Below are 27,211 nucleotides of genomic sequence, written 5' to 3'. Positions count from 1 at the left end.
CCTGGAAAAACACAATGTTCCCCTTCTCCAATTCCCCAACACTGTTCCCCTCCCCAATTCCCCAATTAAAAAAAAAAAGAAAAGAAAACGGTGGAGCTGAGTTTCTGGGCCATAGTCAGGAGGGCGATGGAGTGTTAACAGCTGACAGGAACAGAGACCAAAAGTGAGCTCAGTAATGCAGCCCTCACCTCTAACTAGACACAAGTATGGGCTTGACTGTCCGAGTCTGTCCCAGTATACCGCAGGTGCTCAGGAGATGGTAAATAAATGAACTAAATAAGATTCTGCCATTTGGAGCCTGGCAACGTTGGTCAGTGATTTAAGCTCCTCGGCCCTCTGTTTCCCCGTTTGTAAAACGAGGTCTCAGCCAGTTCCCACCCCACATGGCTGTGTGTGGTAAGGAGGAAATGACTGCAAACAGCAAGCGCTGCCTAACGGCGCGTCCAAAAATTCATCGCGAGGGCCCTGACCGCCGCTCCCACATCCTGTAGCTATCGATCCGTGCGTCCTGGCTGTCGGTGGATCTGGCGAGGGGCCTCCACCGGCCGACCGGAGGGTGGACCGGGTGGGCTCAGGAGTGAGGATGGGCGGGGCGGAGGGGGGTCAAGAGCTGGTAGAACAAGCCCCAGCCCAGCTTCTTTATCTCCGATAGCTCCGTGCCCAGGAAACTCGCCATGGAAACGCGCTCCGACTAGCGGCGGGCACCAGGGAGGGGGCAGAGACGCGGGGTAGGGACGTCAGAGACAGGGAGAGACCGGGAGAGACCGGGAAAGACGCAGAGAAAGCGGAAGATCCAGGAAATCAGACCCTCTCCCCTGCGCCCAGCACCGATGGGGCTCCGGAGGCCCATCCGGGAGAAGAGAAGACTGCAGACCCCGGCCCTAGCCCGCCCCCACGGGACACTGGGACCTCCGAAACTCAGAGACAGAGGAGGCGGGTGCCCGGGAGGCGGGGACCGCAGGCTGGGGGCCTGGCCAAAACACCGACGCAAGCGGCGCCCCCGACGCGCAGAGACAAAGAGCCCTCGCCCCTTGCGCCGCATCTAGGGCGCGGCGGGTGGGGGGTCTCGGGGCCGGCTGGGTCCCCTCCGCCTCCGCCTCCCCCTCCCCCTCCCATCTCCCCTCCGCCCCCGAGGGGGAGGGGCCGCGCTTTGTGCTCGGCGCCACAGCCCCGGCCGCCGCGGCCGCCAGCTCCACCCTTCAAGCGCCGGCGCGCCAGGTGAGGGGCCTGCGGGCGGAGGGCCTGGACCCCATCCTCCGCCGGCCCCCGATTCTTCTGTTCTCCCGGAGGCCTCCGCCCTGACGTGGGGGACGGCGGCGGCCCGGAGACCCCTAAGCCAGGCCGGGCCCGCCCTCTTTACTGAGCCCCTGCCGACCCCCATTCGGGGTGTGGGGGTGCCGCCAGCTGGATTGTTTGGCAGGGCCGCAGTGCTCAGGGGAGGCCTCGGGGACACCCCTCTCCCCTGGCCTCTGTTTCCCTAGGCGGTTCCTGCGCTTCGTTGCTTTCCCCTCCCCCGCCGTCGCCCAGCACCAGGTGCCCCCAGGACTCAGCTCCCCTCCTCCAACGCAGCTTTGTCCCCTCCAACCACAGCCTGTGGCGCCCGCGGCACCATGATCTCGACCAAGGAGAAGAATAAAAGCCCCAAGGACAGCATGACGCTTCTGCCCTGCTTCTACTTTGTGGAGGTGAGCGGGGGTTCACGCCGGTGGAAGCCGGCCAGAAGCCTGTTCCGCCGGCCCTGGGGCGCTCCACGCTAAGGGACAGGGGTGGGCACAGCTTGGGTGAACCTCGGTTGGGGCACTGCCGCGTGCCTGGAGGTGGTGGTCAGAGGAGTTGGGCTCTGCAGCACGAGTAGGAGTTTGAGGTGCAGCAGTGTTTTCTAGACTTCGGAAACAGCCTGGGCAAATGCTGGGAGGTGGGACCTTCAGTCCGGGTTTCAGGCTGGTAGCTCACCTGGAGGGGCTGGAGCACAGCATTGGAGGCCATAAAGGGGGTGCGCTTAATGAAGGGTGCAGTGTAGTCTTCCAGCTCTTGGGCTCTAAAGCCTGAGGGTCTGAGTTCAGATTCCTCCTGTGCTGATGGTGCAGGCTGGTACACTTCCTCTCACCTTTCTGATAGAACAGGTCAGGCACATAGTGACGACTTAATGAGTGTTTAAAAAATAAAAGAATAAATGCAACCACCTGGCACATAGAAAGTGCTGATGATGGTGCAGGGTGACCTTTATCCATCCTTAGACGTTGAGCATCGACTTTGGCCTCCCAGTATTTGAAATCTCCCCACTTGACATGCCAGCAGGCACTCAATAAAGGCTCCTTGGGCACAAGCCCAGTTCCTACAAACCAAACTTAGGCATTTCCCCTCTGAGAGTCCCCAGCCTGGTTTCCCTGCTCTGCCCCAGCCCTGACCATGGCTAGGGGTGTCTGTCCTGCCCTGTACCCTCTCCAGGGCTGGACGGACAGCTGAGGCCCTTCTTAAGGCGCAATACAAGGCTGGAGTTAAGATGGGAGCCTCTTGTGGGCTTCATCTGTGCCTCAGTTTTCTCACCTGTAAAATGGAGGTGGAGGCTTTCCGAGGCAGCCAGACCCCCTTAGATGCCCGCATACTCTCCAGCCCCCACAGTGCCACATTCCCTGTAAGTGTTAGAGCGTGAGACCCTTGGACCAAGAGGGGAGGCATAGGACACTGGAGGGGTTTGCTTTCATCCAAAAGATTCCACCAGAACCCGTGCTCAATGGCTGTTTGCAGCCCATGTGAATGAGTAAGTGACCTTCCTTGGGGGCACCACCCCTGTGATGTGGTCAAGAACAGCTCAGCTTTCCTAACCTCAGCCTCACCATCTATACCTCATGGGTGGCGTGAGCATGCAGGACCATCATGTGTGCTCCATGCCCAGCTCGTGGGGGGGACATGACCAGAGCATGTGGAAGACAGTTGCATGAACGAGTATCTCAACGAATGCATTCATTCATTCATTGAGCACCTCCAATGGGCCAGAAGCCCATGTTCTCGGGGCTGAGTGTCAGGTTGGCACATAGGGGTAAGAGGCCCAGAGGAAATAAAGCCATGCAAGGGCTGGAGAGGTGGGTGGCCAGGGAGGGTCTCTCTGAGGAGGGCTGGGGCACCAGAGTGATGTCTAAGGATGTCCATCCATCCCTGAGAAAAAAAGCCCAGGGGCAGGAACGTGTTTGCTGTTTCTGAGTTATTCAAGATGCAAGGGTGGCAGGAGGGAAGAAGTGGATGAATGAAGTGGGTGGGTGATGAATGGATGGATGGATGGATGGGTAGATGGGTGGATAGATGATGGAATGGGTGATAGGTGGATGGATGGACGAGTAGTTAAATGGATGGAAGGTTGGCTGATGAATGGATGGGTGAGTAGATGGGAAGAAGGAGGAAGCATGGGTGGATGATGGATGGATAAATCTGTGGACTGATGAATGAATTTATGGGTGCAAGAATAGCTATGATGGATGGATGGACTATAGATGCTACACAGATGGGTGGGTCACTGTATGATGGATGAGCTGATGAATGGATGAACTGCAGCATGGACAGGTGAATGGGTTTGTGTGTGAATCAGTGGATGGGGCTGAATTCATGGATGGAATGCTTAGTGACCAAGTGTGGGGTGACCCTGGCCAGCTGTCTCCATGCAGCTGCCCATTGTGGCGTCCTCCATCGTGTCCCTGTACTTCCTGGAGCTGACTGACCTCTTCAAGCCGGCCAAGGTGGGTTTCCAGTGTTATGACCGCACGCTGTCCATGCCTTACGTGGAGACCAATGAGGAGCTCATTCCACTGCTCATGCTACTCAGCTTGGCCTTTGCTGCCCCTGCGGCCTCGGTGAGTCCCAACGTCTAGGGGTCTGGGACGGCCTGTGAGCACCCCCGGCTTGGACCTGGCTGAGCACCTCCCTGTCGGCAGATCATGGTGGGCGAAGGAATGCTGTACTGTCTGCAGTCACGGCTGTGGGGACGCGGAGGGGGCCCGGGCAGGGCCGAGGGTAGCATCAACGCCGGTGGCTGCAACTTCAACTCCTTCCTGCGGCGCACTGTGCGCTTTGTGGGTGAGTTGCTGGACAGCACCCCAATCAATCCCATGCTAATTCCTGCCCTGGGGTGGGCGGCCGGGCTCCTGCACCGCCCTGACCCTTCCACCTGCAGGCGTCCACGTGTTTGGACTGTGTGCTACTGCCCTGGTGACCGACGTCATACAGCTGGCCACGGGCTACCATGCACCCTTCTTCTTGACGGTCTGCAAGCCCAACTATACGCTGCTGGGCACCTCATGCGATGCCAACCCCTACATCACACAGGACATCTGTTCCGGCCATGACACCCATGCCATCCTCTCTGCATGGTGAGCCAGCCCCAACCCCTGTCCCATTGAGTATGATGGGGAAACAGGCTCAGAGGGGTCTCAGGTATGGCAGGGCTCACCTGGACGCCTCTTACAGCAAGACCTTCCCGTCCCAGCATGCCACGCTGTCTGCCTTTGCTGCAGTCTACGTGTCGGTGAGTAGACTGCAGAGCCCCGGCCACGCCCCTGGGCATCCTGCCTTGCACCCACCCAACCCAACCCCACTCATCCACAAGGCCCTGCGCACTCCACCCAGGCCCCGCCTGCCCTTACCTAGTCCACCCAGCTCCCCAGCCACCCTGACCAGCCGCCCTGCTCCCAGATGTACTTCAACTCGGTCATCTCAGACACAACCAAGCTGCTCAAGCCCAGCCTGGTGTTCGCCTTTGCCATCGCCGCGGGTGTCTGTGGCCTCACCCAGATCACGCAGTACCGCAGCCATCCAGTTGATGTCTACGCTGGCTTCCTCATTGGCGCTGGCATTGCTGCCTACCTGGTGAGGGTCTGGAGCAGGGGCAGGCTGGCTCCCAAAAGGCAGGTTTGGTGGGGGCAGGTCTGAGGGGGAGGCATAGGCTCCAAGGCCTGGCCCTGCCCTGGGGGACTCTGACCAAAGTCTTGTCCCTTAGAATGCTGGAGTCAGAATCTCTTGGGCTCAGACTTGCCCAATGTGCACTGTGAGTGACCTGAGGTGGGAATTTGCCCTACTGGGAAGAAGGTGGATTTCCCCCTCAAACTTCCCCACTGAGGGCCAACCCTCCCCCCTATGCCAAGTCTGTGCCCAGTGGGGACCCTGATCTTCAACCGCCAGCCTCACAGCCAGCCGGGTCTCACCCCCAGGCCTGCCATGCTGTGGGCAACTTCCAGGCCCCGCCCACAGAGAAGCCGCCGGCCCCACCACCTGCCAAGGATGCGCTGCGTGCCCTGACCCAGCGGGGTCACGACTCAGTGTACCAGCAGAACAAGTCTGTGAGTACGGATGAGCTGGGCCCGCCGGGTCGGCCTGAGGGTGTGCCGCGGCCTGTGGCCCGCGAAAAGACCTCGCTGGGCAGCCTGAAGCGAGCCAGTGTGGACGTGGACCTGCTGGCCCCGCGCAGTCCCATGGGCAAGGAGAACATGGTGACCTTCAGTCACACACTGCCCCGCGTCAGCACGCCCTCACTTGATGACCCCGCCCGCCGCCACATGACCATCCACGTGCCGCTGGACGCTTCGCGCTCCAAGCAGCTCATCAGCGAGTGGAAGCAGAAATCGCTAGAGGGCCGCGGCCTGGGGCTGCCTGACGACGCCAGCTCGGGGCACCTGCGGGCGCCCACTGAGCCCATGACAGAGGAGGAGGAGGAGGAGGAGGAGGAAGATGAGGAGGAGGAGGAGGAAGAGGAGGAGGAGGAGGAGGAGGTGGAGGAGGGGGAGGAAGAGGGCCCAGCTCCACCCTCACTCTACCCCACAGTCCAGGCGCGGCCGGGGCTCGGGCCACGGGTTATTCTCCCCCCAAGGGCAGGGCCGCAGCCGCTGGTGCACATCCCTGAGGAGGGGGTGCAGGCGGCAGCCGGCCTGTCCCCCAAGAGCAGCACGGCGGTGAGGGCTAAGTGGCTCATGATGGCTGAGAAGAGCGGGGTGGCCGTGGCCACGGCCTCGACCCAGCCCCGCGTGGCCAACCCGCCCCGGCTGCTGCAGGTGATTGCCATGTCCAAGGGTGGGCCTGGCCCCAAAGCAGCCGAGACAGCCTCATCTTCCAGCGCCAGCTCTGACTCCTCGCAGTACAGGTCGCCTTCAGACCGTGACGCGGCCAGCATTGTCACCATCGACGCGCATGCGCCCCACCATCCTGTGGTCCACCTGTCAGCGGGTAATGGGCCCTGGGAGTGGAAGGCGGCAGGCGGCGGGGCCAAAGGGTCAGAGGGAGAGGGAGATTACGAGCTAGGGGACCTGGCTTGCGGCTTCCGTGGTGGGCCCAAGCCACTGGGTGTGTCCTCTGGCTCATCCGTCAGTGACATGGACCAGGAGCCTCGGTTTGGGGCGGTGGCCACAGTCAACCTGGCCACGGGGGAGGGTCTGCCCCCACTGGGTGTGGCTGACGGAGTGCTGGGGCCAGCCAGCCGCGAGTCCACGCTGCGTCGCAAGGCAGGTGGCCTGGTGCTGGGTGAGCGGGAGGTGGCGGGCCAGTCAGAGGCTGAGAGATACTACCGCAAAATGCAGGCGGCCCGCAGGTCCAAGGACTGACCGCCCAGGGCTCTGCAGGCCAGTGGGGGGGGGGGAAAGCATGGGGTACTAAGATGCTGGGAATGGGGGCGTTTCAAGACCAGACAATAAAAGGCTTATATCGGGAGTGCCGGCTGTAGTCATTCTGCTCTGAGAACCCACACTGGCCAGCCTGCAGTCCTAGTTCGCTCTGGGCTCAGGGGGACGGTTTGTCTGGGGGCCCAGGTTTTAACAGGTTACACGTCTGGGTACCAGACACGAAAGAATAATGTAAGGGGTCCCACAGTGCACCCAAAATAAGAATTATGAAAAGTTCAAACTGGGGCGGTTTGGGATTTGTAGCTCTTTGAAAGCTGCCCCACTTCAGACACAAGCACAGGCCCCTCTCCACGGAAGGCCACTGCTGGAGCAGGCAGTACCCCATGCACCTGAGCAGGGCCCACCCAAGCACCCCACCCCTTAAGTGGGAAGTGAGGGGAGAGAGATGTGTGAATTCTCAGAAGCAACAGCAGTGAAGACCAGCAGCTCATGAAGAGGAATGGAGTGTGGGACAGTTTATTCAAAGTCCATACAGACTGGCCCCTGCCTTCTACATCACCAATAGAAGGACGCCTTTGGGAAAGGCCACTGTTGTAAAATTGCTTTAATTCTGTTCTCCGCATTACAAGTCATTACAAGCCTTTGGGCGGGCAGTGGAATGTGCCGTGCTGTTACAATACTGAGCCTGTAAATTGCTGGTATCAAAATATACATCTGTCACCATAAAAAACGGCGTTTGCTGCCCCTCATGTCTTACAACAGGTATAAAAAATTATAAATATTTACACCCTTGTCCCACCCCAACATGGAAACTCAGGGGTCCAAGCCCCAAGGGAGGGGCCGGCCAGCATGGGGTCTACGCACAGGGGAGCCCCTTGGAGCAGGGAGTGCAGGACGTGAGGGAAAGGAGACAGTTAAGACTCAAGGGCCACTGTCTCACCTTTTGGGAGTTCCAGCATTAGAGGCAAAGAACAGAAACAAAACTTTGGTCCAAAATCTGCAGAAAATTAAACCCTGAAAGCTTAAGAGAGCTTGTCCTCTGAGACAGAGGGCAGGCAGGCTAGGTGTAAGGCATCTGGAGGTCTCAGATGGAGGCCTGGGGCTTCTAGAAGGACCCGAGCTCCCCAGCCCCACCCATGGCATCTGCCCTGGGAACTAGGTCCTGCCCTGCAACTTCATTACAAGGAATAAAATAAAAAGTACAGTATACAAAGTCATACGAGGAAGAAATTTAGATTACACTCATACCATTTTTATCTTGCTATATAAAAAGTTACTTAAAACTATTTCTCTTGCATATAAATGAAAGATTAGGATATTTGGTCAACTGGAGATATTGCTAGGCACAGGTGTGCACAATGCATCAAAGCACAACAGCATGACGAGCTCCAAGCCAAAAGCGCCAGGGTGGGGAGGATCACACGCTTGATTAGATGAGGGTTGGGGTGTGGGCAGCCCTGCACAGTGGCCTCCTGCCACACTAGGCACATGATCTCTGCAGGAGACTGTCCCCTCAGCCCCCAAACCCCTATGCGTTTGCTACCACAAGGCCCTGCAAGAGCAACGGGTTTAAGGCACAAGAACGCCAAGTGGAGGTTTGGGAGTGCCCACCCGCAGGCTGCAGAAGGCACAGGCAAGGGGTATGGGGAGCGGGCACTGTCCACAGCCACCAAAAGCCTGCAGCCAGCACCCCATCTCCCCAAGGTGAGCAAGGTAAATTCAATTTAATTTTTTTAAAAACAGGTAAACTGATTTCTCTTTAAAAAAATAAAATCTCTGATCTTTTAAGGTCACTTCAGCTGCTTTTAAAGTGGCTTCTTGTGGAATGATGGAAGTTGTCGCCGGGGCGCCCAGCAGGCCAGTGCTGGCGGTGGGGCCTAGATGGTGGACTTGGAGAAGGACACCCTCAGGTGGTGGTTCTCGCCCAGGTCATGGTTGTGCAACTCGATGAGAGCCTGGATGGCCTCCTCCACCGAGCCCATCTGGATCAGTGCCATCTTGCGGTCCTTCCTGTAGAATGGGGACCGTGAGGGGAGGGAGGAGGGGAGAAGAGGAACAGGACGGCGTGGGGGGTGGGGGCGGGAGATGGGCTTGGAACTCACTGGAAGAACTTGAACCCTTTGACGATGCCACCGTTGCTGGAGAAGAGCATCTTGAGGTCATCCTCTGATATGGAGGGCCTGCGGGCAAAGCACAGCCCTGAGTCATCTACCCTCTGGGGAAGGCCAGGGCCATGGCCATTCCTGAGATGGCAGTTCTCAGAGGCCTGGGGACCTGGAAGCGGGGTATGAGAGAGTATGGTGAAGGTTCAGGAGAATCAGAGAATGCCCTGTCCCCATGTTGGGGCATTCAGGAAGTAGAGGCAGAGCCCCCCACCCCAGGTGGCACATACGGGATGTTGGACAGGTGCAGGGTAGCCGAGGGCGGGAAAATGTTCTGGAAGTTCTTGGAGCCTGGTTTCTTGAAGCGGTGCAGGGGTGAGTTCCCATAGTCCTTGGTCAGGCCCTGGTCCTCCTGGCCCTCACGGGGCAGCTGCACGTTCTGGTGCTTGGACAGTGTGATGCGCACCGGCTTTCCATGCAGTTTGTGCCCGTTCAGGTGGCTCATAGCTGCAAAGGGGAGCCCAGTGACCCCACTGGCAGGCATGGGCGTGGTCCCCCAAATCCTGCTCCACCCTATCCCCCCATCCCCCATCCCTCACCCCCTTACCCAGCTGGGCCTGGCTCCCATCTGCCATCTGCACCAGAGCATTCTCTTTCTTATTGAACAAAATCTTCACCCGCTGCACATCGCCATACACGCCTTCAAAAGCACAGGGACAGGGTGCTGAGCCTGGGCCCGCTGCCGCCTCCCCTCCAGCCCCCATGACCCACACCCCTGCACTGGCTCTTCCCAAAGCTTTGCTATTCTGCCTCTAAGAACCTGCCTCTAGTCACAAGGATGTTACCGGAGGACTACCTTCAGCAGAGAAGTCGTAAAATCCAGGAAAGGTCAATTGCAAAGAGCCATCACTTTACATGCTACCAACACGCTTAACTCTGCGAAAGCATGCAGGGCACTAAACCATGCGTGTCTGCGGATCCAAATAAATACGCAAACCAAAGGCAAACCGTACCGGGGCAGAACCGCAAACTCATAGTACAACTTAGGGCGTAAAAATAACCTCTATTACATGAAAACAAGGTAATAAAAGTGTGAATGATAACATACCGAAAAGAATAAAGAGGCTTTGGGGTGTGACTCTCTTTAGAGGACAGCAGAGCAAGGCAGCGAGGGACAGGGAAAGGGAGAGGTCAGGGGCGAGTTGCCATCGTCCACCGCGAGGAGGCAGCCCGCAGGCGTGCAGGTTGATGGATGATGAAGTTGTCAGGATGTTAATATTCAAGGGCAGGTTGGTTTCCGGAGAGCAGGGTTTGAGGGGGAATTTTGTTTTTATTTATTTATGGTTTTGTTTTGTTTCAAGCAACAACAGGAAGCAGAAGGACCGTGCAGTCAGTTGGCAAAGAAATTCCGGATCAGAAAAAAAATTGGGAGAGGGGAAGGGGAGAAAAGAAAAAAAGTAGCAAAAAACACAGGTCAGTAAATACATAAGAAAATCGGCAGTGTCCCCTCAGTCAGATCTACACACACACTAGTCACAGGGCCACCAGGAGCTGGCCGGGAAGCACTGGGTTGCACAGTGAGCAGGAGACGCGCACCCTGCCGGCCTTCTGGCTTGGGCCCAGAAGCGTCTCCTGCTGACCGCTGCGGGAGAGTCTAAAGGCTCACACAAGCATGAGGGGTGGAATCTGTTAGTGAGGCTTCTAGAGCGTCTAACTCAGACAGGCGCCGGCCGCCCCAGGCAAGAAGTCACAGGAGTGGTCAGACAGGTGAGAGAGCAGCCCAGAGAAGTTGGCTGAGCTTAAATCTCATCTTGAAGAGTTAAATGTTTGAGCCTTGAGGACCTCACCCAAACTCTCTCCGAGCAAACTCAGCCCTGAGACAAGGCAGGTGGGCCATCCCGGGGACAGTGGCTCCGGGTGGCAGGAGCAGCGTGAAGGCCAGGTCCTCCAGAGCAGAGGTGCCTGGAGACCTCCTCAGACAGAGGCTTGTTTGGCTCAATGTAGTACAAATGCTTTCATGAACTCTGGATGCTAAAGGGACAGAACTCCCAGCGCGGTGGGAGGATACAGGAGCGCAGTGTGGGGCTGACAAGGATGGCCTGCAGTGCTAGGTGAACGGAAGCACTAACACCTGAGAGCACCAGTCCCCTTGCACCTCCAGGATGAACAGCCTAAGAGCCACGTACCTCAGGGTTGAGGTTGCTGACCAGCAGGACGGAATTGCCAGCGCCCCCCAGGCCTGGGATGGTGATCCGGCCAGCTGCAGCTGCAGCCGCCGCTGCCGACGGGATGGCCAGAGGGGCCAGGGCCCCATGCACGTTGGGGACAGAGAGGCCTGTGGAAGGAGAGGTGGTCATGAGATGAACAGCAATGCCAGAGCTCTGTCCAAAGGGGGCGCGTTCCTGCCAGTCCTCATGCAGGAAAATAGCGCAGGCCCAGCCTCCTCCTCCAGCTCAGGCTGCGCTGGGTCTGGACAGCCACATGCGCCCACAGCACAAAAGTCCCAGCTCTGGAGATGCGCAATCAGGCCCACGGCCTCGGCAGTGCGTACATGCAGGTGCCCGTCACCATGCAAACGACACGCCGGGCAGGACGCAGAAGGCTCATGACTGTCACACTGGTGGGCACGTGGCTCCTAGGAGGGACGCTCAGGTGTGCCTGCCCGGCTCATGCCACTCTGCTTACCAGGCAATTCAAATCCACCTACTAGGGACACAGCCCTCCAACCACGTGTGCACGCGTTCTCGCCCGGGAGGTGCTTGAAGGAACCAGACCAGAGACTGTGGGGGTCAGCGGGTTCTATACAGCCCTGTCCTACCACTGCCCTGTCCAGGCTCCTCAGGGGAGCCAGGCGCCCACACCCAGGAAGGTGGGCTCCCCCCGTGACTGCGCCCGTCAGCTCACATGGAGGCAATAAGATGTGGGCATGCACAGTCGCCGTGGGACCCAGTGTGAGTACCTGCAGCCTGAGGAATGGCAAAGGTGGGAGGGAAACCAGCTCCTGCGTACGGGGAGGCTGACATTATACCAGGTGCACCTAGAAACAAACGAGACACTAATCATCGCACCCACAGCCTCCCCACCAGGGCAGAGCGAGCCAGCGGGAGCCCCACACCCAACAGGTGGGTCCGCCGCTCCACCCGAGCTGGGTGCTCTGGCTGCAAGGAGTGACGGTCACCAGCCTCCCTGGGCGCGGGGTGGACATCATGGGACTCCTGGGGCCTGGGCACTGAGACTGAGCTACATGTCCTCGCCCTCCACGAGACAGCAGTCCAGGCACCTCACCGGCATCTTACCAAAGGCTGCGGCCATGGTCTGGTCCAGTGAGGGCTGGCTGTCGCCAGAGGGCAGGTCAGGGCGGGTGTAGTCTCGGCTCTTGTCGTTGTTGTACTTGACATTGAGGCTGGTGAGCTTGGAAAAGTCGATGCGGAGTGTGCAGCAGGCGTTGTAGATGTTCTGCCCGTCCAGGGACTATGGGGACAGGTGGTGAGTGGCTGGGGCCCTGGGATGGGTGGTGGGCAGGGGTGGGGCCCAGGTACTCACCAGCTTCGCATGCTGGGCGCTCACGGGTTCAGCATACTGCAGTAGCGCCTGGAACTGGTTGTTCTTGGTGAAGGTGATGATCTTCAGGACCGTGCCGAATTTGGAGAAGATCTGTCAGACAGGGACAGTCAGTCTGCACCTGCCCAGTGGCACCAGCATCTACTGCTGCCACCCAGGGAGCCCAGACCCCACCTGATGGAGCACGTCCAAAGTGACTGGGTAGAAGAGGTTCTCCACGATGATCCTGAGCACTGGGCTCTGGCCTGCCATCGCCATCCCGGCATCCACAGCAGCAGCTGAGGCAGCCAGGGCTAGGTTCCCTGACTGGACGGAGTTCACGGCCTGGAGGGCGGCCTGGGCCCGTGCTTGGTTGGGCGAGCTGTCTGTCTTCAGCTCCTTGTGGTTGGAGAACTGGATGTAGATAGGCTGGCCGCGCAACACAGGCGTCACTGACGTGTAGTAGTTGACCATGGTGTTGGCAGCCTCCTCCGTGTTCATCTCGATGAAGGCCTGATGGGCAGAGGCAGGTTGTGAGGCAGCTGAGACCCCAGGAGCCTGGTGCCCCCAGAGCAGGTCCAGGGCCTTCCTGGGACGGGCACACACCTGGTTCTTCCCTTTCAGCATCAGGAGGTTGGTGACCTTCCCAAAGGGCAGCCCCAGGGAGATGACCTCGCCCTCAGTGACGTCACTGGGGAGCTTGCGGATATGGATCACTCTGGAAGGCACACCGGCACTTCTGCTGTCGCCTTTGAACTTCTTGCTGTCATTTCCGTTTGCTGAGAAGAGGCATGGTTTGTATGGCACCAAGCACCTCCCAGGTTCCCACAAAGCAAGACCCCTGAATCAGCTTCCTCCCTGATGGGGGAAGTGGAGTGGTTTCCATGTCTGGTGCTGCCCCCCCACCCCGGCGAGTGAGGCTGCATGTGACTGGGGGTTCAAGGTCACAAGCGAACACACAGGAAAGCCCGCTGGTGAACAGGTACCTGCAGAGGCCGAGTTGCTGCTCATGATAAAGGGTCCGTTAGTGACACAGGCAGAGAAGAGCTCGTCTGATCCCCGCTGGAAGAGAAGGCATGCTGGAGCAGAGCTAAAGGTGGCCCCACACCGTGATTCCAGACTCCCCCAGAACACCCTTGACCCTCAGCTGGCTCTACCATCCCCCTTGCAATGGCCTCATGGTCCTGAGTCTGAGACACAGTTCCTTTTCCCTGCAGGATCCCCAGGACCTTTCCCAAGGCAGGGGCTGTCACCTACAGGGGGGTTTGCACATCACCACCACCTCCCAGTTATGCAGGACCCTTCCCGTGTCTATGAACAGGCCTCAGTTGAGGTGCCCAAAGGCAGGCCCACGGCTCATGCCACCAGCCATGTGGGGCTCAGCCCACTACTCAAGACTGTCGGACATCCTCAGAACAAAGCCCCCTTGTCACTGCAGCCACTTGCTCGGCCTATTTTCCAGCTGTCTGAGGACATCTGAGCTGCAGCCTCATCACTCACAGACGACTAGAAACACTACCTCTCCGTGAGCGGGTGACGCTATCCAGTGATCATGTAAATGGCGCCGAGGGCAGCTCTAGAACTGCCCGTTTTCTTTCCAGAAACTTGTTTACTCCTGAGTCCCAATCTCATTGCATCAACTCCCCAATCACGTTACACTGACCCTGTGCTTACTTAGCAGGTGGGTGTCTGTCCTGCCAGGTGAGGCTGAGAACACTACAACTCTCCTCAAGGTGCAGGCTGGACAAAGACTGCAGTCACCAGTCCCAATAACTCAGGACTCAGCCCCCACCCCAGGGCCAGCCTGCTGGGAACAGGACCTTGAGCACCAGGAGCTCCCAGGCTCCAGGACGTGCTTGGCGGCCCAGAGCCCTGGCAGGGCTCCATCACCAGGAACCTGAACGCAACACCGGGGACAGGGCAGGGTTCCTCCACCCCAAAGCCCTCAGGTCCCCCTTGACCCCACGGCAGAAACAGGAAAGACCAGCTTGCCTGGACCTCCAGCTCTCAGAGCCTCACCCCTTCTCCCTCAAACTGCCCTTTTCACCAATTTGTCCTTTCTCAGGGACAGCTTATCATTGCCCTTCCGCCAACTGTCAGCTTAGTTGCCACTCACACAAACACAAATATCTCATCCAAGACCTCCCATCTTCCTGCAGCCCAGAGCTCAGGTGCCCTAGAAACCCTGAGAACCCCCGCCCTACCACGGGCAGCCGTCAAGACCTGCTGGGGAGCTGGAGGTTTACAAACTGTCCTTTGGGAACAGCTACGCCACCTGTGGCTGGCTCACTGCTGTGGGCATGTCCCCAAGTCTGGACCCCCAGGTTGGGTGAGCAGCTGCAGAGGACCCCCAGGGCAAGAGCGTGGCTTAGAAGGGGGGGGGGATAACGACGACTCAAATGTCCCATGGTGCTTGGAGCTGAGGAACATGCAGTCAGACTGCTGTTTTGAGGGCTGGGGTCTAAGACAAAACATTCTGTGCCTGTTATGACACTAAGCTCTTTCCGTAAGTGGTGAGTGGACACCCCTCACATACTTCAAGGCTCAGCAGTGCAGGACAAAGCCAACAGTCACCCCCAGCCCCAGAACCTCACACTGACACCAAGGACAAGCACATGCTTCACCTGTGTCAGCCACAGGAAAGTCCCTTCCTGTATCTGGGTTCAGTGCCCTGACCTCCCTGCTTCAGGCTCACAAAGGTCCCCCCACTAGAGCTGGACAAGGGTCAGGTATCCACATGACTCCCATGTGTCAGCGACACAACCTTAAAACAGGCATCCTGGCTGTTGCCTTTGACTAGTGTCGGCGGGGTGTCATTTCCTTGGAGCAGTGGCATTCTTGGCCCTAATCATGGCAAATGGCCCTATGGCAGATGGGCTGGTGCTCCTACAACACCTGGGGGGCAAACTCTGCACACTTGGCTGTCCACATTTCCCCCTACCATCCCCTAGGACACAAAGCTGGTCTGCTAAGCAGCATCCCCCAAGCACAACGCCACCCAGGTACAGGCAGTGACCAACAGCTCAGAGGGGACTGCCCACTTAGGCAGACATTCTGAGGGCAGAAACCTGGAGGAACATGGGCTGGGCCATGCCAGGTGCTGAGGTCTGTGGGCTGTGTGACTCAGGCACAGCTGGGCCAGACTGTGGGGGGCAGTTCACAGACATCTAGCTTTTCCTAGCTGGCACCCACAGGCACCTCCCCCAAAGTCAAGCATAGACAGGAAAAGCCACTGAACTGTGTTTGCTGCTAGTGACAGGTGCACTCTGCTCCCAACAGTATCCACAGGGATCTTTACTATGTAACCAATAGTTCAGCATCCCTAACCTTGACACTTCTTACTTATGGCACAGCTCATACTAAAGCTGGAGTGAAAAAACGGTGCCTGGAATCCCACCATGCCACCCTCCTGGGTGTGCTGGGGGACAGACAAGGGGCTGTGCTGGCAGAGGGCCTTTCCCACTGGAGCCTCTGGGTTCCTGTCCTGTGCAGGTCTGATTCTGGAAACAGAGGTCCCCTGGGGCTGTGCTGGGAGGGACCACTCTGAAGACAGCCCCTGGCACAGCTGCTCCAGCTGAAAACCCCAGGAGCTGGAGGATTACGTCAAGCCAGACACTTTTTGTGACTGCTACAAATGCTTTAGATGAAAGTCCCCCTCCCTCTTCCCACCACCGAACAGAACAAACAGGTTTTATCTGTAGGAAGATCAGAACAGGCAGCGTGAAGGCAAGACTACACCTGGGAAGCCTGAAGCCTAGTCTGGCACCATGGCCCACTGACGGAGCCTCTGCAGTGGACCCCCAGTCAGTAGAACCAAGTCAGCAACAGTGTTCAGTCTACCCCCAGGACAGCTGGCGTACACACAGGCCTGGTCCTCAACTGGGGGGAGGACTGCCACAGCCCCACTTCCTGTGGAGCCTGCCTGCCAGCTCTCCTTCCTGCAGCTAACAGGTACTAGCGCTTGAGCATAGTACATAAGGGGTGCAAAGCTTCCATTTTCCTTTGTATCAAAAAAGGCTATGGGATTTTAAACCAAAAATAATCCGAACCATGATGCCACCCAAAGAAGACTTTTCATACCCTCCACCCCAACCCCACAAACTGCCTGGGGTACCAGATTTCAACCTCTTCCGTATCAGACCAAAGATACTTAGAACACTGGGCAAATGTCCTCATCAGCCGCCCATACATCCCAAGACTCTGCCAGGGCAGGAAGGAGAGGTCCCAAACTAAGGCCAAAGTGCCATTTACCACTACAGAGTCACCCAACCCCCAGAGCTGCACACTCAGGCTGGAATGAATGGACTGGACGCTGGCAGGGCAAAGGAAAGGTGTCAAGAGCAGCTGGTTTTCAAACCGTCCATCCCATGCACACTGGACCATGGGAGCCCCAGACCAGTGGACAAGCCAGCCAACACGAAAGCAGTCAGCAATGCCTACCTTTGTACCAACTGCTATGTCTGGGACAATGCTGTAGGGAGAAAAAAAAGGAGAACGTTAGCAGGTGTGCCGCAACAGCGGCTGCCCGGCTGCCCAGGACAGCCCACCGGTGAGGGGCTCCCATGGCTACACAAGTACCCCCCCATTTGAGGCCCTGCTGACAGTGAGCTTGGGCAGGGCAAGAAAGTGAGCTGTGGTCTATTTAATCTCAACTTGAAAAGGAGCCATCATTGTCCTCCAACTCCCCTCCCTTCCTCCCTCCCAGCAGGACCCCAGGCCCCGCCTCCGGCCCTCTCCACCAGAGGTCCAAAGACAAAGACTCCCCCACCAAAAGCCCCAGGAGGGACACTTGATGCTTGTTAAGGTTCAAGTGCTGTTGTTTGCTTTCTAAAAACTGGAAATGCTTGGGGGAACATTTTCAAGCAGTAAGGCCAGTGAGAAGGCAACTCACAAGGCCCCGGGATCAGAGCTCCAGGGGGACAAGAAGGGGACTCAACGATCAAACAATGGCAGGCTCCCTCCGAGGGAGGCAGCAGAGCTGAAATGATCAGATAAAATTACCCCAAGTTACTCATCAACCTGGCTCCTCCAGAGTAGGCTTTCTCTCTGCCCCAGGCCCAGCTCAGGAAGGCAGGAAGAAACCATGGCTGCCCAGGTTCCTTATCCCCGGGGCCTCAACTGTGGACTAGCTCTCAGCACACCTGTAAAACCCTCCTAGGGCTTCTATGTGGTGAATGTAAACTGGCAAGGTCCTCAATGACTCATGGTGGGAGTCACTGGTGGTCACCTGGCCGCCAAGGCCTAGTGGTCTGTGCCCAGAGCCTTCCATGTCACACAAAGATGTCCCCTCTCACCCAGCCAGGGAAAAGCTGGTCTCAGACTGGGGCAGCCACCTGCATTATTACCCTCTGGAGTTCCTTCACTTCTGCCCTCTGGGAGGCAAGGCCCGCCCCCAGCAGCATGATTCCAAGCATTGGGCCCTAGTCCTGCCATCTGCGTCTCACCTCTTAACACATTCTAACCCATTACCTCCATTGTAGGGTCTTCACCTCTTTACTACAGAGACTATGGACTAGTATTAAAAACAAAACAAAACCAAAAACCTTAGAGAGCCAAAGAAAAACTTCCCAGAAAAACTGTAAGAATGAAAAGCATGCAGCTTCCCAGGGCGACTCACTGCTTCCTGCTCTCCGGGAGGGCCTTAGACATAGGAAGTTTTAAATAAAATGGCCCTTCTTGGAAAGGTTTTCAAACCTTCTAAAGAGAAGGCAGGCGAAACAAACTGCTCCTGGGAAAGCTGGGCCTGGCTGCCTAGGTAACCATACCCTCCAAGAGACTGCAGATAGGACTGGGCCCTCCAAGCCACATCTGGTGGATGCAACAGTCCCTCAGCAGTCCTTTAGGTAAGAGATAAAACAAGAGAACTTGACCAGACAATGGAGAAAACGCTTTCCATGAAGATATCCTTGCAGAACTAAGGACCCACTTGTTTGCACCCACGGCCTTGGGAAGCAGTTCTCTAAGGAGGTCCATTCAAGCCAAAACAGAAGGCAGAACACGAGATCATGTTCCTCATGCTACAACAATTTTTCTACAAGACTGGATTTAATTTAGCCTGAACCCTATCATTTCAAACCCAAGGCACAGAGGCACGTGACCCTGAGCATTTTAACCACACACCCCCAGGTCGTCAGGCCAAAGGATGAAGGAGGGCTTTCAAAGCTCCAGATCAAAAGATAACCAGAACTGCCTTTGGAATCTTCAAGCTTCCTTTTTAAAAATCAGCACTTAACCCTACCTCCAAGGGGAAATGAAAAACGTTAGCCTAATACGCAAGATGCAAAAGCACTGTTTCAAGTCCGTTTCATTTTTAACAAGTTCGATCCTTTTCCCCCAGACCAGAAAGAAACATCTGAAAGAAGAGTCTCCAAACTGGGCAGACTCATGTCTCTGCCAGCAAAATCCAGCTTTGTGGCTTGGCCCTAAATCTCAGTGTTAAAGTGAACAGAACCTCTGTAACTTCAGATTTTTAAGACTACGACGATACCTTTAAAACAGAAAAAAATAGTGCTGGCAACTGCCCCACCGCCCATTTCTCGCGTTCCTGGAACACACACAATCCCCGGAGCCGCGTGTCTGGGCGCCTTCTCGAAGGCGCCGGCGCGCTTGGCCCGCTACACTGCCCGAGGACTCGGGGTCCGGTCGTTCCAGCCCACGTGAGTCGATCCGCGGGATCTGGAACCTGGGATGCCCGGGGGCGTCAGTTCGCGCTTAAGGAACTGCCAAACAGGAGCCCCCCTGCCCGTCCCCCCCCCCCGCAGACGGGAACAAAGGGGGCGCACGGGTCCCTCCGCGACCCGTCCCCCGGCACTGGAGCTAGTCGGGGCGCGCAGCCGTCCTTTGTGGGCAGCCCCGGGAGGGGCCGAGAAGAGCCTTCCGGACAGGAGGGCGGCGTCTCCTGGCCGCTCCCAAGACCGCCACGGGAGGGGCAGGCCGAGCGCCGAGTCCGCGCGGCGGGAAAGACCGCGCACGCGCACCAAGGCCTGAGCACTGCAAAGAAATGCGCGCGTGAAGGCCCGACCGGGAGCGGTAAAGGCCACACGGGGCGCGCGAAAAGCGGCGCGTGCGCGCGGGGACCGGATAGGAAGCGGGAAGGGCCGCGCGGCCGCCTCGTGCGTCCGGGACGGGCCGCTGGGAGACCGGAAACGGGCAGGGCGGCGGGAAGGGCTGGGCTCGGCTGACCCCTGGCCCGGGACACACGGGCCGCCTCGCGACCCCGGCAGTCTCTCCCCACTTTCGCGGCCGCGAGGAGAAGCAGCCTGGAGAAGCCTCTGGGCCCAGGGCGAAGCGACAGGCAGGCCAAGGTCCCGGGAGAGGCCGAGGTCCCCAGGAGGCCCAGGCGGCGGAAAAGGGAATGCTGGAGCGTGAGAAGGGCGGCGGGAAGCGCGGACAGGCATGACTCACCCGTCCATTGCACACAGAGGAGACCCGCGGAGGACGGAGTGGAGGCGGCGGAATAGCAGGAACCGACCCAACGGCTCCGAGTTATAGACTCACAAAATGGCGGAGACGCCCGAACACGTCCCCCGCGCGTTCTGCCCATTGGCTCCCGCCGCAGATAGGGGGCGGGGCGAGTGCCGTGGCCCCGCCAGCGCCTCTCAATGGGTAGGAGGCCGCTGTAGGGGGTGGAGCCAAGAGGAATGGCAGGCCACCGTTGGAGAAGGCGGCCGTCCGTCAGAGCTCAAGGCGGAAACAGCCCGTGGAATCGGGAGTGGGGAGAAAAGGTGGGAGCACGTGACAACTCCTGAGCCAGTAATCGAGCTGCCCTCCAGCGTGGGTTTTTTGGGGAAGCCATCTTGAGAGTGGGTACGTGGCGAGTCAGGCGGCGGGAAGCGTGCTTCCCCCAGGCTGCCGCCATCTTGCAAATGGGCAGGGGTCGTCCACCTTGGGCGTGAAAGCAAAGGTAGGCGCGTCGCCATTTTGGAGTCGGGCAGGACACCTACGGGGCTCCATCTTGCTTGTGGGCATGTGGCAGAAGTTACTGCTATTTTGGCACGAGGGGAGGTGGAGGTCGCTTAACGCATCCCGGACGCGCCAGAGCTCAGTTTCCACTGCTAGCCACCGAGCCTGCGGGCGCGTTGTGGTCAGGGATCGCCCCCACTGTTCTTTGTCTCAGAGCATTGAAGGCCGACCACTGTCCGCTCTCTGGCTGCAGGGATGTGAAAACTGAGGCCTGGGGCGCACAGAGTATGCCGTCCGACCTGCACACGGGCAAACTGAGACCCAGGACGCACAGAGTAGAATCCTGCTGCCATGGGAGATTCAGGACCGGGTGTGTCTTCATCCCAGCAGCTGGGAAAACACCCTAAAATGTATTCCCAAGAGCGCTCATTCCAAAAAGAGTAGAACAGGGTTGCGGGTGACAGGCGTGCCCCTTAGAAAGGTGACAGAAATCAGAGAGGGAGGCTGCCATGGCCCAGCACTGTTGGAAGCGCCAGGAGCCAATGCGCATCCCGGGCTAGGCCAGGTTCCCGTGCGAAGTAGAAGTTGAACAAACAGAGGAAGCTGTTGTGACTTTAGTTTGCTATATGTTCGTGCTGAAAAATGGGTTTTAATTGGCACCAGCCTAGAGAGGAAGAAGCAATGACATTTCTCGTTTTCCTAAATCGGAGTGAGGCCAACACACCCTGCTTCTCAGGTTGGTTTCATTTCACCAACGGAGACCTGGCAACGAGGACACTTTCAGGGCTGCGCGGGCCTGGACTTGGCCCAGAAGACTTGGAGCCAGAGAGCTGCCAGGGATTAGAGGCAGCCACCAATTTCCACAGAGCCTCCTGTCCTGCGGTGTTTGACCCTCCCTCTTGCTTCAGGGTATCTGAAGCCTTAGAATCGCTAATCAGGAATGCCCCGTCCAGTGGATTCCTGGGTTTGTTCCCTCTGGGACTCCTGTCTGAGCTCCACGGTGGAGCCAGGGCCAGCTGCACAGCTTCCTTCTGGTGCCAGGGTGCCGCCTCCCTCCCACACCTTTGACAGCAGGGGGTGGGAGGGAAACAGGAGTATCACTGCCCCAGGGAAAAGGGGCAGTAGATGTTGGTGGAGGTCTAAACCATCAGAATCGTTTTATAAACCACTTCTGAGTTCGGCCCTCCCAGGGCTCCTTGTCTTGCTCAGAGTCCTAGCCCAAGTTGACCTTGCAGCCCAACAGGCCCCACACCACCACCAGCCACCTGTCTGGTTTCTAACCCCACTCAGGCCTCCTTTGTGCGGTTGTTCCTTTTTGGAAGGTTCTTCCCCATGAACCTTTATTCTCTCACATTGTGGAGGCCAGAAGTCCGAAATCAAGGTGTCAGAAAGGCCATGTTCCCTCTGGAGGCTGCAGGGGAGGGTCCTTGCCTCTCCCAGTTTCTGCCTCTGTGGTCATTTTCTCCCTTATTCTCTCTGTACCTTCACTGTGATACTTATCATTGGGATTAAGGCCCACCCGGATATCTCAAGACCCTTAATTATATACACCTGCAAAAACCCTTTTCCCAAATAAGGTCATGCTCACAGATTTGGGGATTAGGATGTGGATATAACTGTTTTCAGGGCCCCCAGTCAGCCCAGGACACCATCTGAAACTTGGGCCAGGGACAAAAGGCTGCTGGCGGACCTTCATGATTGTGATGGAGATCTGGGGGCCTCACGGCTACTGAGGTTTAAGGACCCCAGCATTGGCAATTAGATCTGTGCCCCTGATTTATTTAGGGACAGGCCAGCCTCCTCTCTGTCTTCCTTTTCTTTTCTCAACTGTTTCTCCCATCCCAGCCTTGCCAGCCAGCTGCTTCTCTCATGAATGATTCAGGGAAGTGAGCGTGGCTGTGTGCTCACCTTCAATTGTTTGAGAATTTAAAAAATGATACTCGGTGGCAGGAACAAAGGAGGTGGGTGGGAACCTAATGGGGATGGTGGGCCTCAGTCCTCTTTTCTGATCAGATGGGGTTGGGGAGATGGTGCCTCAATTTACCCCGTTGTCAAAAACAAAACGAATAGGCAAGGCCAGTCCCTCCTCACTTTCTGTGGGCCTTCCCTGCTGTTTCAAAGGGAAATGGCTTAATAGCTTTGGAATATTTAGTCCTGTGCTTGTTTAGTCACTGTCTTGATTACAAAAGCTGGGGAGCTGGGGAGGTCCCCAGGGCAAGTCACTCTACATCCCCCCCCCCTCTTCGAAGGCATCCCAGACTGACCCATTTTCCACATTTCTGTTGGACTCAGTTGCGGGGTGGGGGAGGATCAATGAGGCTACCCCCCAGCCCCTCCAAGATGGAATCCTTCCCCCTCTCCTAGCTGGGTGGCCTGGAGCCACTCCTGAGCTTTCTGGAACTCCCTTTGGCCTGAGAATATTCAGAATAATGCCTCCAGTGTAGATCCATTACAGAAGAACTGACTTCCCAACCCCAAGGTTTCGGGCTAGTCTCCAGATTCTAATTAGAGTGGGGGCTTCCTCCACCACCACTGCCAGGCCCTGCCCGGCCCCTAGCACCTAGAGCAGCGGTTCTCAACCTTCCTAATGCCGCGACCCCTTAATACAGTTCCTCATGTTATGGTGACCCCCAACCATAAAATTATTTTTGTTGCTACTCTATAACTGTAATTTTGCTACTGTTATGAATTGTAATGTAAATATCTTTGTTTTCCAATGGTCTTAGGCGACCCCTGTGAAAGGGTCATTCGACCCCTCAAAGGGGTCACGACCCACAGGTTGAGAACCGCTGACCTAGAGGGACCCCTGTCTGCAAGGTGGGGATGGGGCCCCCAAGGTCCTTCCCCAGAATTGTCATGGTTACCTCTCAATGGTCTCATCCTGGACCCTATGTCCAGGGTTCAGCCTCTCCCCTCCTTGAGGGCCAGGCCCTCAGGCCAACTGCAAAGTTCCAGCCCTTGTCTTCCCAAACCTGCCTGGCCTGCCCCTGCCCCAGGAACCCACCCTCTCCCCAGGCCCTGCCCTGAGCTGGAGCTGTCTCCCCACCCGCTAGCCTGATCCACACCCCTGGGAGTTCAGCTAGTGCTGGGCAACTCCCAGTTTTCACTTCTTAATCTTCCGAATAAGAAATGCTATCAGTTCCTTTTCCCTAGCCCAGAGAGTTTGAGTGAGCTGTCTGAGCCTCTGGGCCTGTGAGAGGCTTTGCTGGGATTGGTCCAGGCTGCCCACCTTCCAGGGCAAACAGTCTGGCCTGTCCAACCAAGGGGCAACTAGAGTGACCACCTGACCCAGGCACACCACACCTAGGCATGTGCTGGAGAGAAATGAAGCTTTCATGCACACAAATCCTTGTACCCGTGTGTCCACAGTGGCCAAAAAGTGGACATGGCCCAAGTGCCCATCGACAGATGAACAGGTGTACACTACGTGTCCATCCATGCAGTGGAATATTACTGGCCCACAAAAAGGAACGAAACATTGACACTCGTCACAAGGTCATCAGGGCCCCTCACTGCTGACACTGACCCTGGTTCTCCACTGGGAAGTCCCTCCCTACACACTGTCCTCTGGGGGGTGTCACCGTGTGCAGCCCATGCAGAACCGGTGGCAGAGACACACATGGGACTCCTGCCAGGCACTGAGCTGTGTGGGAAGCCTGGGCCTCAAGGAAGATGGACAATAAGCACAGAACTGAAGGCAGTGATGATTGGTCAGGGGCTGCAATAGGGCCCTGCAAGAAACAGAGAGAGAGGAAGGGGCAGGGATAGATCAGGGTGACCCATCCCTGCACCTTCAATCATGGCGGGGGGTGGGGGGGTGGGGTGGCCACTGCAGAGCTGGGCCACGAGTGTGGGGGAGGGGACCACAAAGGCCCTGTCCTGGTCCCCAAAAGATGCATCCACATCCTGACCTCCGGCACCCACGAACACGATGTTGCTTTAGAAGTAGGGTCTTTGCAGATATAATTAGCAAAGATGAAGTCACACTGAAGTGGGATGGCCCTAATGCAATGACCATTGTCCTTATAAGAAGAGGGGAATTTGGACACCAGCACACAGGGAGAGGCCACTGGACGATGGAGGCAGAAACTGGGTGATAAGTCCACCAGCCTGGAGTGCCAAGGTTGTTGGCAACACCAGAAATATCCCCTCTCACAGCCCCAGAAGGAACCAGCTTGCCAACAACTTGGTGTCCGACTTTCAGCCTCCAGAACCGGGAGAGAATACATGCATGTTTTACATCACCCAGTTTGTGGCTCTTGGTCACAGCAGCCACAGGACACTCCTGCCTTCGAAAAGTTCAGAAGCCAGGTGGGCGGGCAGCTGTCATTCTGCCTGGGTCGGTGGCATCACATGATGACAGCGCTGGCTTGCTTACATGGCCTTGCAAAATTTATGAAAAGGAAGATGTCTCGATACGGAGAGGGAATGTGAGCCGGCTGTAAGCAATCCCATGGCCATCTGTTCACCCTCCTGCCGTCTGTCCACAGGGTCATGGGGCCACAGGCACTGGCCAGGACAGGGCCGCACACGGGCCACCCAGTGGGTCCTGGACAGGGCCAGGGCACAGACCCAACTCCTCCTTACCTGGGGGTGGGGACCCCAGACCCAGCCTGGTCACTTTGGCTGAGCCTTTACTATAATAAAGCAGTTGTTCTCACCTGGGCGATTCTTTCTGCCCCTCCTACCCCCAACACTGGACAATATCCGGGGAACATCTGTGGTTTTCACATTAGGGGTGCTCCTGGCATCGAGTGGGTGGGTACAGGGATGCTGCTTGACTCTCCACAGTGCCCAGGACGGCCCCCCACAGAGTGTGACACACCTGAATGTCAGCTGAGTTAAACTATAGCCCTTGATTACTCTGCAGTGGACCCCCCCAAAGGCTGGGCTCCATTGTGTGTGTGTGTGTGTGGGGGGGTGGATGTGGGATCCTGTTAAGAAGCTAATTCTAGAAAGATCCAGGTGCAGAGGAAAGAATGTGGTCCCCAAGCAGGCAGGTGGGACTCCAGGACACAAGGAAGAGCGTCCCTCAGCTTTCATAACAGGTAACATATGAAACCCAAAACTGTGAGCCCTGAGGTGGTGACATTGCTGGCATCAATAGTTTATAGCAGAAACAGATACTTGATCTCGTGTCGCAGGCAACCGGCTCGGGTGGCCTCAGGGCCACCTGCTTGGGCAAGGCTCCTGATAACCCACCTGGGGACAGGCCTGGCCCTGTCCCCCATCTCCATCTGAACACACAAGCAGATGCTTGGTGCCCTGGTTCCACAGGAGCCACCCCTTCCTGGAGTAGAGACGCTATGTCACCAATTTGTTCTTATTCTGATGAGCTGAGGGATGGAGGCTGTTGGTTGCTCATCCGAAGGGGAGGACTGGACTAGGTACATCCTGCCAGTGGCCACCTGGGACGCAAGGAGAAGGGGAGGGAAGGGAAAGGGCAGAGGCCACTGGCTCCAAGTACCTGAATAGACACTTCTGCAAAGAAGACAGACACATGACGAACAAGCCTATGAGAAGACACTCACTCAACACAAGCCATCATGGAAATGCTGATCAAGCCCACAGTGAAATGACACCTCTAGCCAGGACGGGCACTATCCACACGGTGGTCACCACTGTGGGCAAGGATGCGGGGAGGTTGGGACCCTCGTGCCCGGCTGCTGGGATGTGAAATGGGACAGCTGCTGTGGAAAACAGTGGCCGTTCCTCCAAAGGGTAAAAATAGAGTTACTGTCTGACTCAGCAATTCTTGCCTAGGAATTGCACTCCAAGAGAAATAAAGCCACACATCCACACAGACCTGGATACGCATGTCCACAGCAGCATGATTCACAGCAGTGACCAGGTGGGAACAGCCCGAGTGTCCATCCACAGGTGACAGACAAACACAACGTGTCCCATCCACACATAGGAGTATTACTCAGCTGTGAAAAGGAGTGAGGTGCTGACATTCGCCACAGTGTGGATGGACCTTGAACACACGGTGCTCATGAGAGAAGCTGGACACGCAAGGCCACACAGTGTGTGATTCCACTTATATGAAATGTCCAGACAGGCACGTCCACAGATAGGAAGTAGGTAAGTGGTTGTCAGGGGCTGGGAGTGACTGCTGATGGGGACAGGCTTCTTTCGTTTCTGAGGCTTTTCTACATATTTTTCTTGTCGAGTTTAAAATGTATGTATGTTAAATGTTCGTTGTATACAATTAGATAACCAGATAGAGGAAAACTAAGACTCATCTGTAAACCCTTCCCCTTAAGTCACTACCTTTCTTTCTTTTCTTTATTTTTTTAAAGATTTTATTGGGGAGTTGGGGAGGGGAACAGCGCTGGGGAATCAGGGGAAGGGAAACAGACAAGTTGCTGTCCTTTTGTTCTTCAGTCTAGTTGAGGACGTCGCTTCACTGGCCCATGTTGGTATTATCATTGCGCTCTTCCCAGGTGAGGCAGATCAGTCGCCGGCCTCTGGAGGACCGCTCACGGCGGCTCTTGGCAGCTCACGCTGGCTGCTGGCCACACACGGTAGCTTATGGCAGCCCACTGCAGCAGGGGCTGCAGCCTACACCACTGCCAGTGACTCACGACATCCTAGATCCAGGTTGAGCTGTTGTTCACCATCTTAGCTGTAGAGGGCAGTGTCACTGACCCTCATGTGGGATCTGAACCGAGGCCCTGCTGCACAGAGCTGGTGTCCCAAGCTAGCTCTTAACCAATGCGCCACTCGGCTGGCCCAAGTCACTACCTTTCATATCGGAAGCCATCCTTTCATATTTCCTGTATCTGTTTACATTGTGTGGGAAAGTGGGGCTATGTAAACACAGATATGTGTGTACGTAACATGTGTACGCATGTATGTACTGTGTGCGTATTTATATACACACACATAAAATCCCAGTCAGGCTACTGTTTTCTAAACATTGGCTAGAAATTAAGTATCATTGTAACCAGTTCACACACCACTAGAAAGAGATAAGTAAATGTGCAAATCCCTCAGTGCTATTCCTCCCTGTTTCCAGATGTTTCCAAGGCCTGTTTCCAACCCCAGAGTCTGCGGGGACAATAT

General features: G+C 56.8%; 2 protein-coding genes across 8 annotated transcripts; one reads left to right on the top strand and one right to left on the bottom strand.

Annotated features, from left to right (window-relative positions):
• Positions 1-619: 619 nt before the first annotated feature.
• On the top strand, positions 620-6,604 carry PLPPR3 (phospholipid phosphatase related 3). 5 transcript variants are annotated; one of them, XM_019657194.1, is made up of 9 exons: positions 620-1,218; positions 1,591-1,685; positions 3,660-3,845; positions 3,927-4,068; positions 4,166-4,361; positions 4,459-4,516; positions 4,684-4,857; positions 4,988-5,035; positions 5,199-6,604. In XM_019657194.1, exons 2-9 carry the CDS (start codon positions 1,611-1,613, stop codon positions 6,579-6,581), a joined length of 2,262 nt encoding a protein of 753 aa, XP_019512739.1. In that variant the 5' UTR covers positions 620-1,218; positions 1,591-1,610; the 3' UTR covers positions 6,582-6,604. The 5 variants fall into 5 exon arrangements, with proteins under 5 accessions (XP_019512739.1, XP_019512740.1, XP_019512738.1 ...); XM_019657195.1 differs by having other exon boundaries at positions 1,570-1,685; XM_019657193.1 differs by having other exon boundaries at positions 1,482-1,685.
• A 479-nt stretch (positions 6,605-7,083) lies between these two features.
• Positions 7,084-19,775, bottom strand: PTBP1 (polypyrimidine tract binding protein 1). 3 transcript variants are annotated; one of them, XM_019657204.1, is made up of 15 exons: positions 19,646-19,775; positions 17,133-17,219; positions 16,682-16,712; positions 13,228-13,303; positions 12,848-13,020; positions 12,437-12,754; positions 12,245-12,355; positions 11,998-12,172; positions 11,661-11,738; positions 10,888-11,036; positions 9,810-9,843; positions 9,309-9,401; positions 8,992-9,208; positions 8,702-8,779; positions 7,084-8,609 (listed from the first exon to the last, which is right to left on the bottom strand). In XM_019657204.1, exons 4-15 carry the CDS (start codon positions 13,250-13,252, stop codon positions 8,477-8,479), a joined length of 1,584 nt encoding a protein of 527 aa, XP_019512749.1. In that variant the 5' UTR covers positions 13,253-13,303; positions 16,682-16,712; positions 17,133-17,219; positions 19,646-19,775; the 3' UTR covers positions 7,084-8,476. The 3 variants fall into 3 exon arrangements, with proteins under 3 accessions (XP_019512749.1, XP_019512747.1, XP_019512748.1); XM_019657202.1 differs by lacking the exon at positions 17,133-17,219 and having other exon boundaries at positions 19,646-19,774; XM_019657203.1 differs by lacking the exons at positions 11,661-11,738; positions 17,133-17,219.
• Positions 19,776-27,211: the final 7,436 nt, after the last annotated feature.

Source organism: Hipposideros armiger, unplaced genomic scaffold, assembly GCF_001890085.2.
Source record: "Hipposideros armiger isolate ML-2016 unplaced genomic scaffold, ASM189008v1 scaffold_275, whole genome shotgun sequence".
Taxonomy (NCBI): domain Eukaryota; kingdom Metazoa; phylum Chordata; class Mammalia; order Chiroptera; family Hipposideridae; genus Hipposideros; species Hipposideros armiger.
The sequence above is the reverse complement of the archived record's forward strand: the minus strand, read 5'-3'. Positions and strand labels throughout refer to the sequence as shown.

Bases quoted from the DNA above. Each gene is read 5' to 3' on its own strand.
- PLPPR3 (XM_019657194.1), top strand. From the start codon at position 1,611: ATGATCTCGACCAAGGAGAAGAATAAAAGCCCCAAGGACAGCATGACG. The intron at 3,846-3,926 runs GTGAGTCCCAAC...CCCTGTCGGCAG, and splicing joins TTGCTGCCCCTGCGGCCTCG to ATCATGGTGGGCGAAGGAAT. The intron at 4,858-4,987 runs GTGAGGGTCTGG...CTTGTCCCTTAG, and splicing joins CTGGCATTGCTGCCTACCTG to AATGCTGGAGTCAGAATCTC.
- PTBP1 (XM_019657202.1), bottom strand. The intron at 11,037-11,660 runs GTACTCACACTG...CTCCTTCCACAG, and splicing joins TGCCATTCCTCAGGCTGCAG to GCCTCTCTGTCCCCAACGTG. The intron at 9,209-9,308 runs GTAAGGGGGTGA...TCCCCTTTGCAG, and splicing joins TGGGAGCCAGGCCCAGCTGG to CTATGAGCCACCTGAACGGG.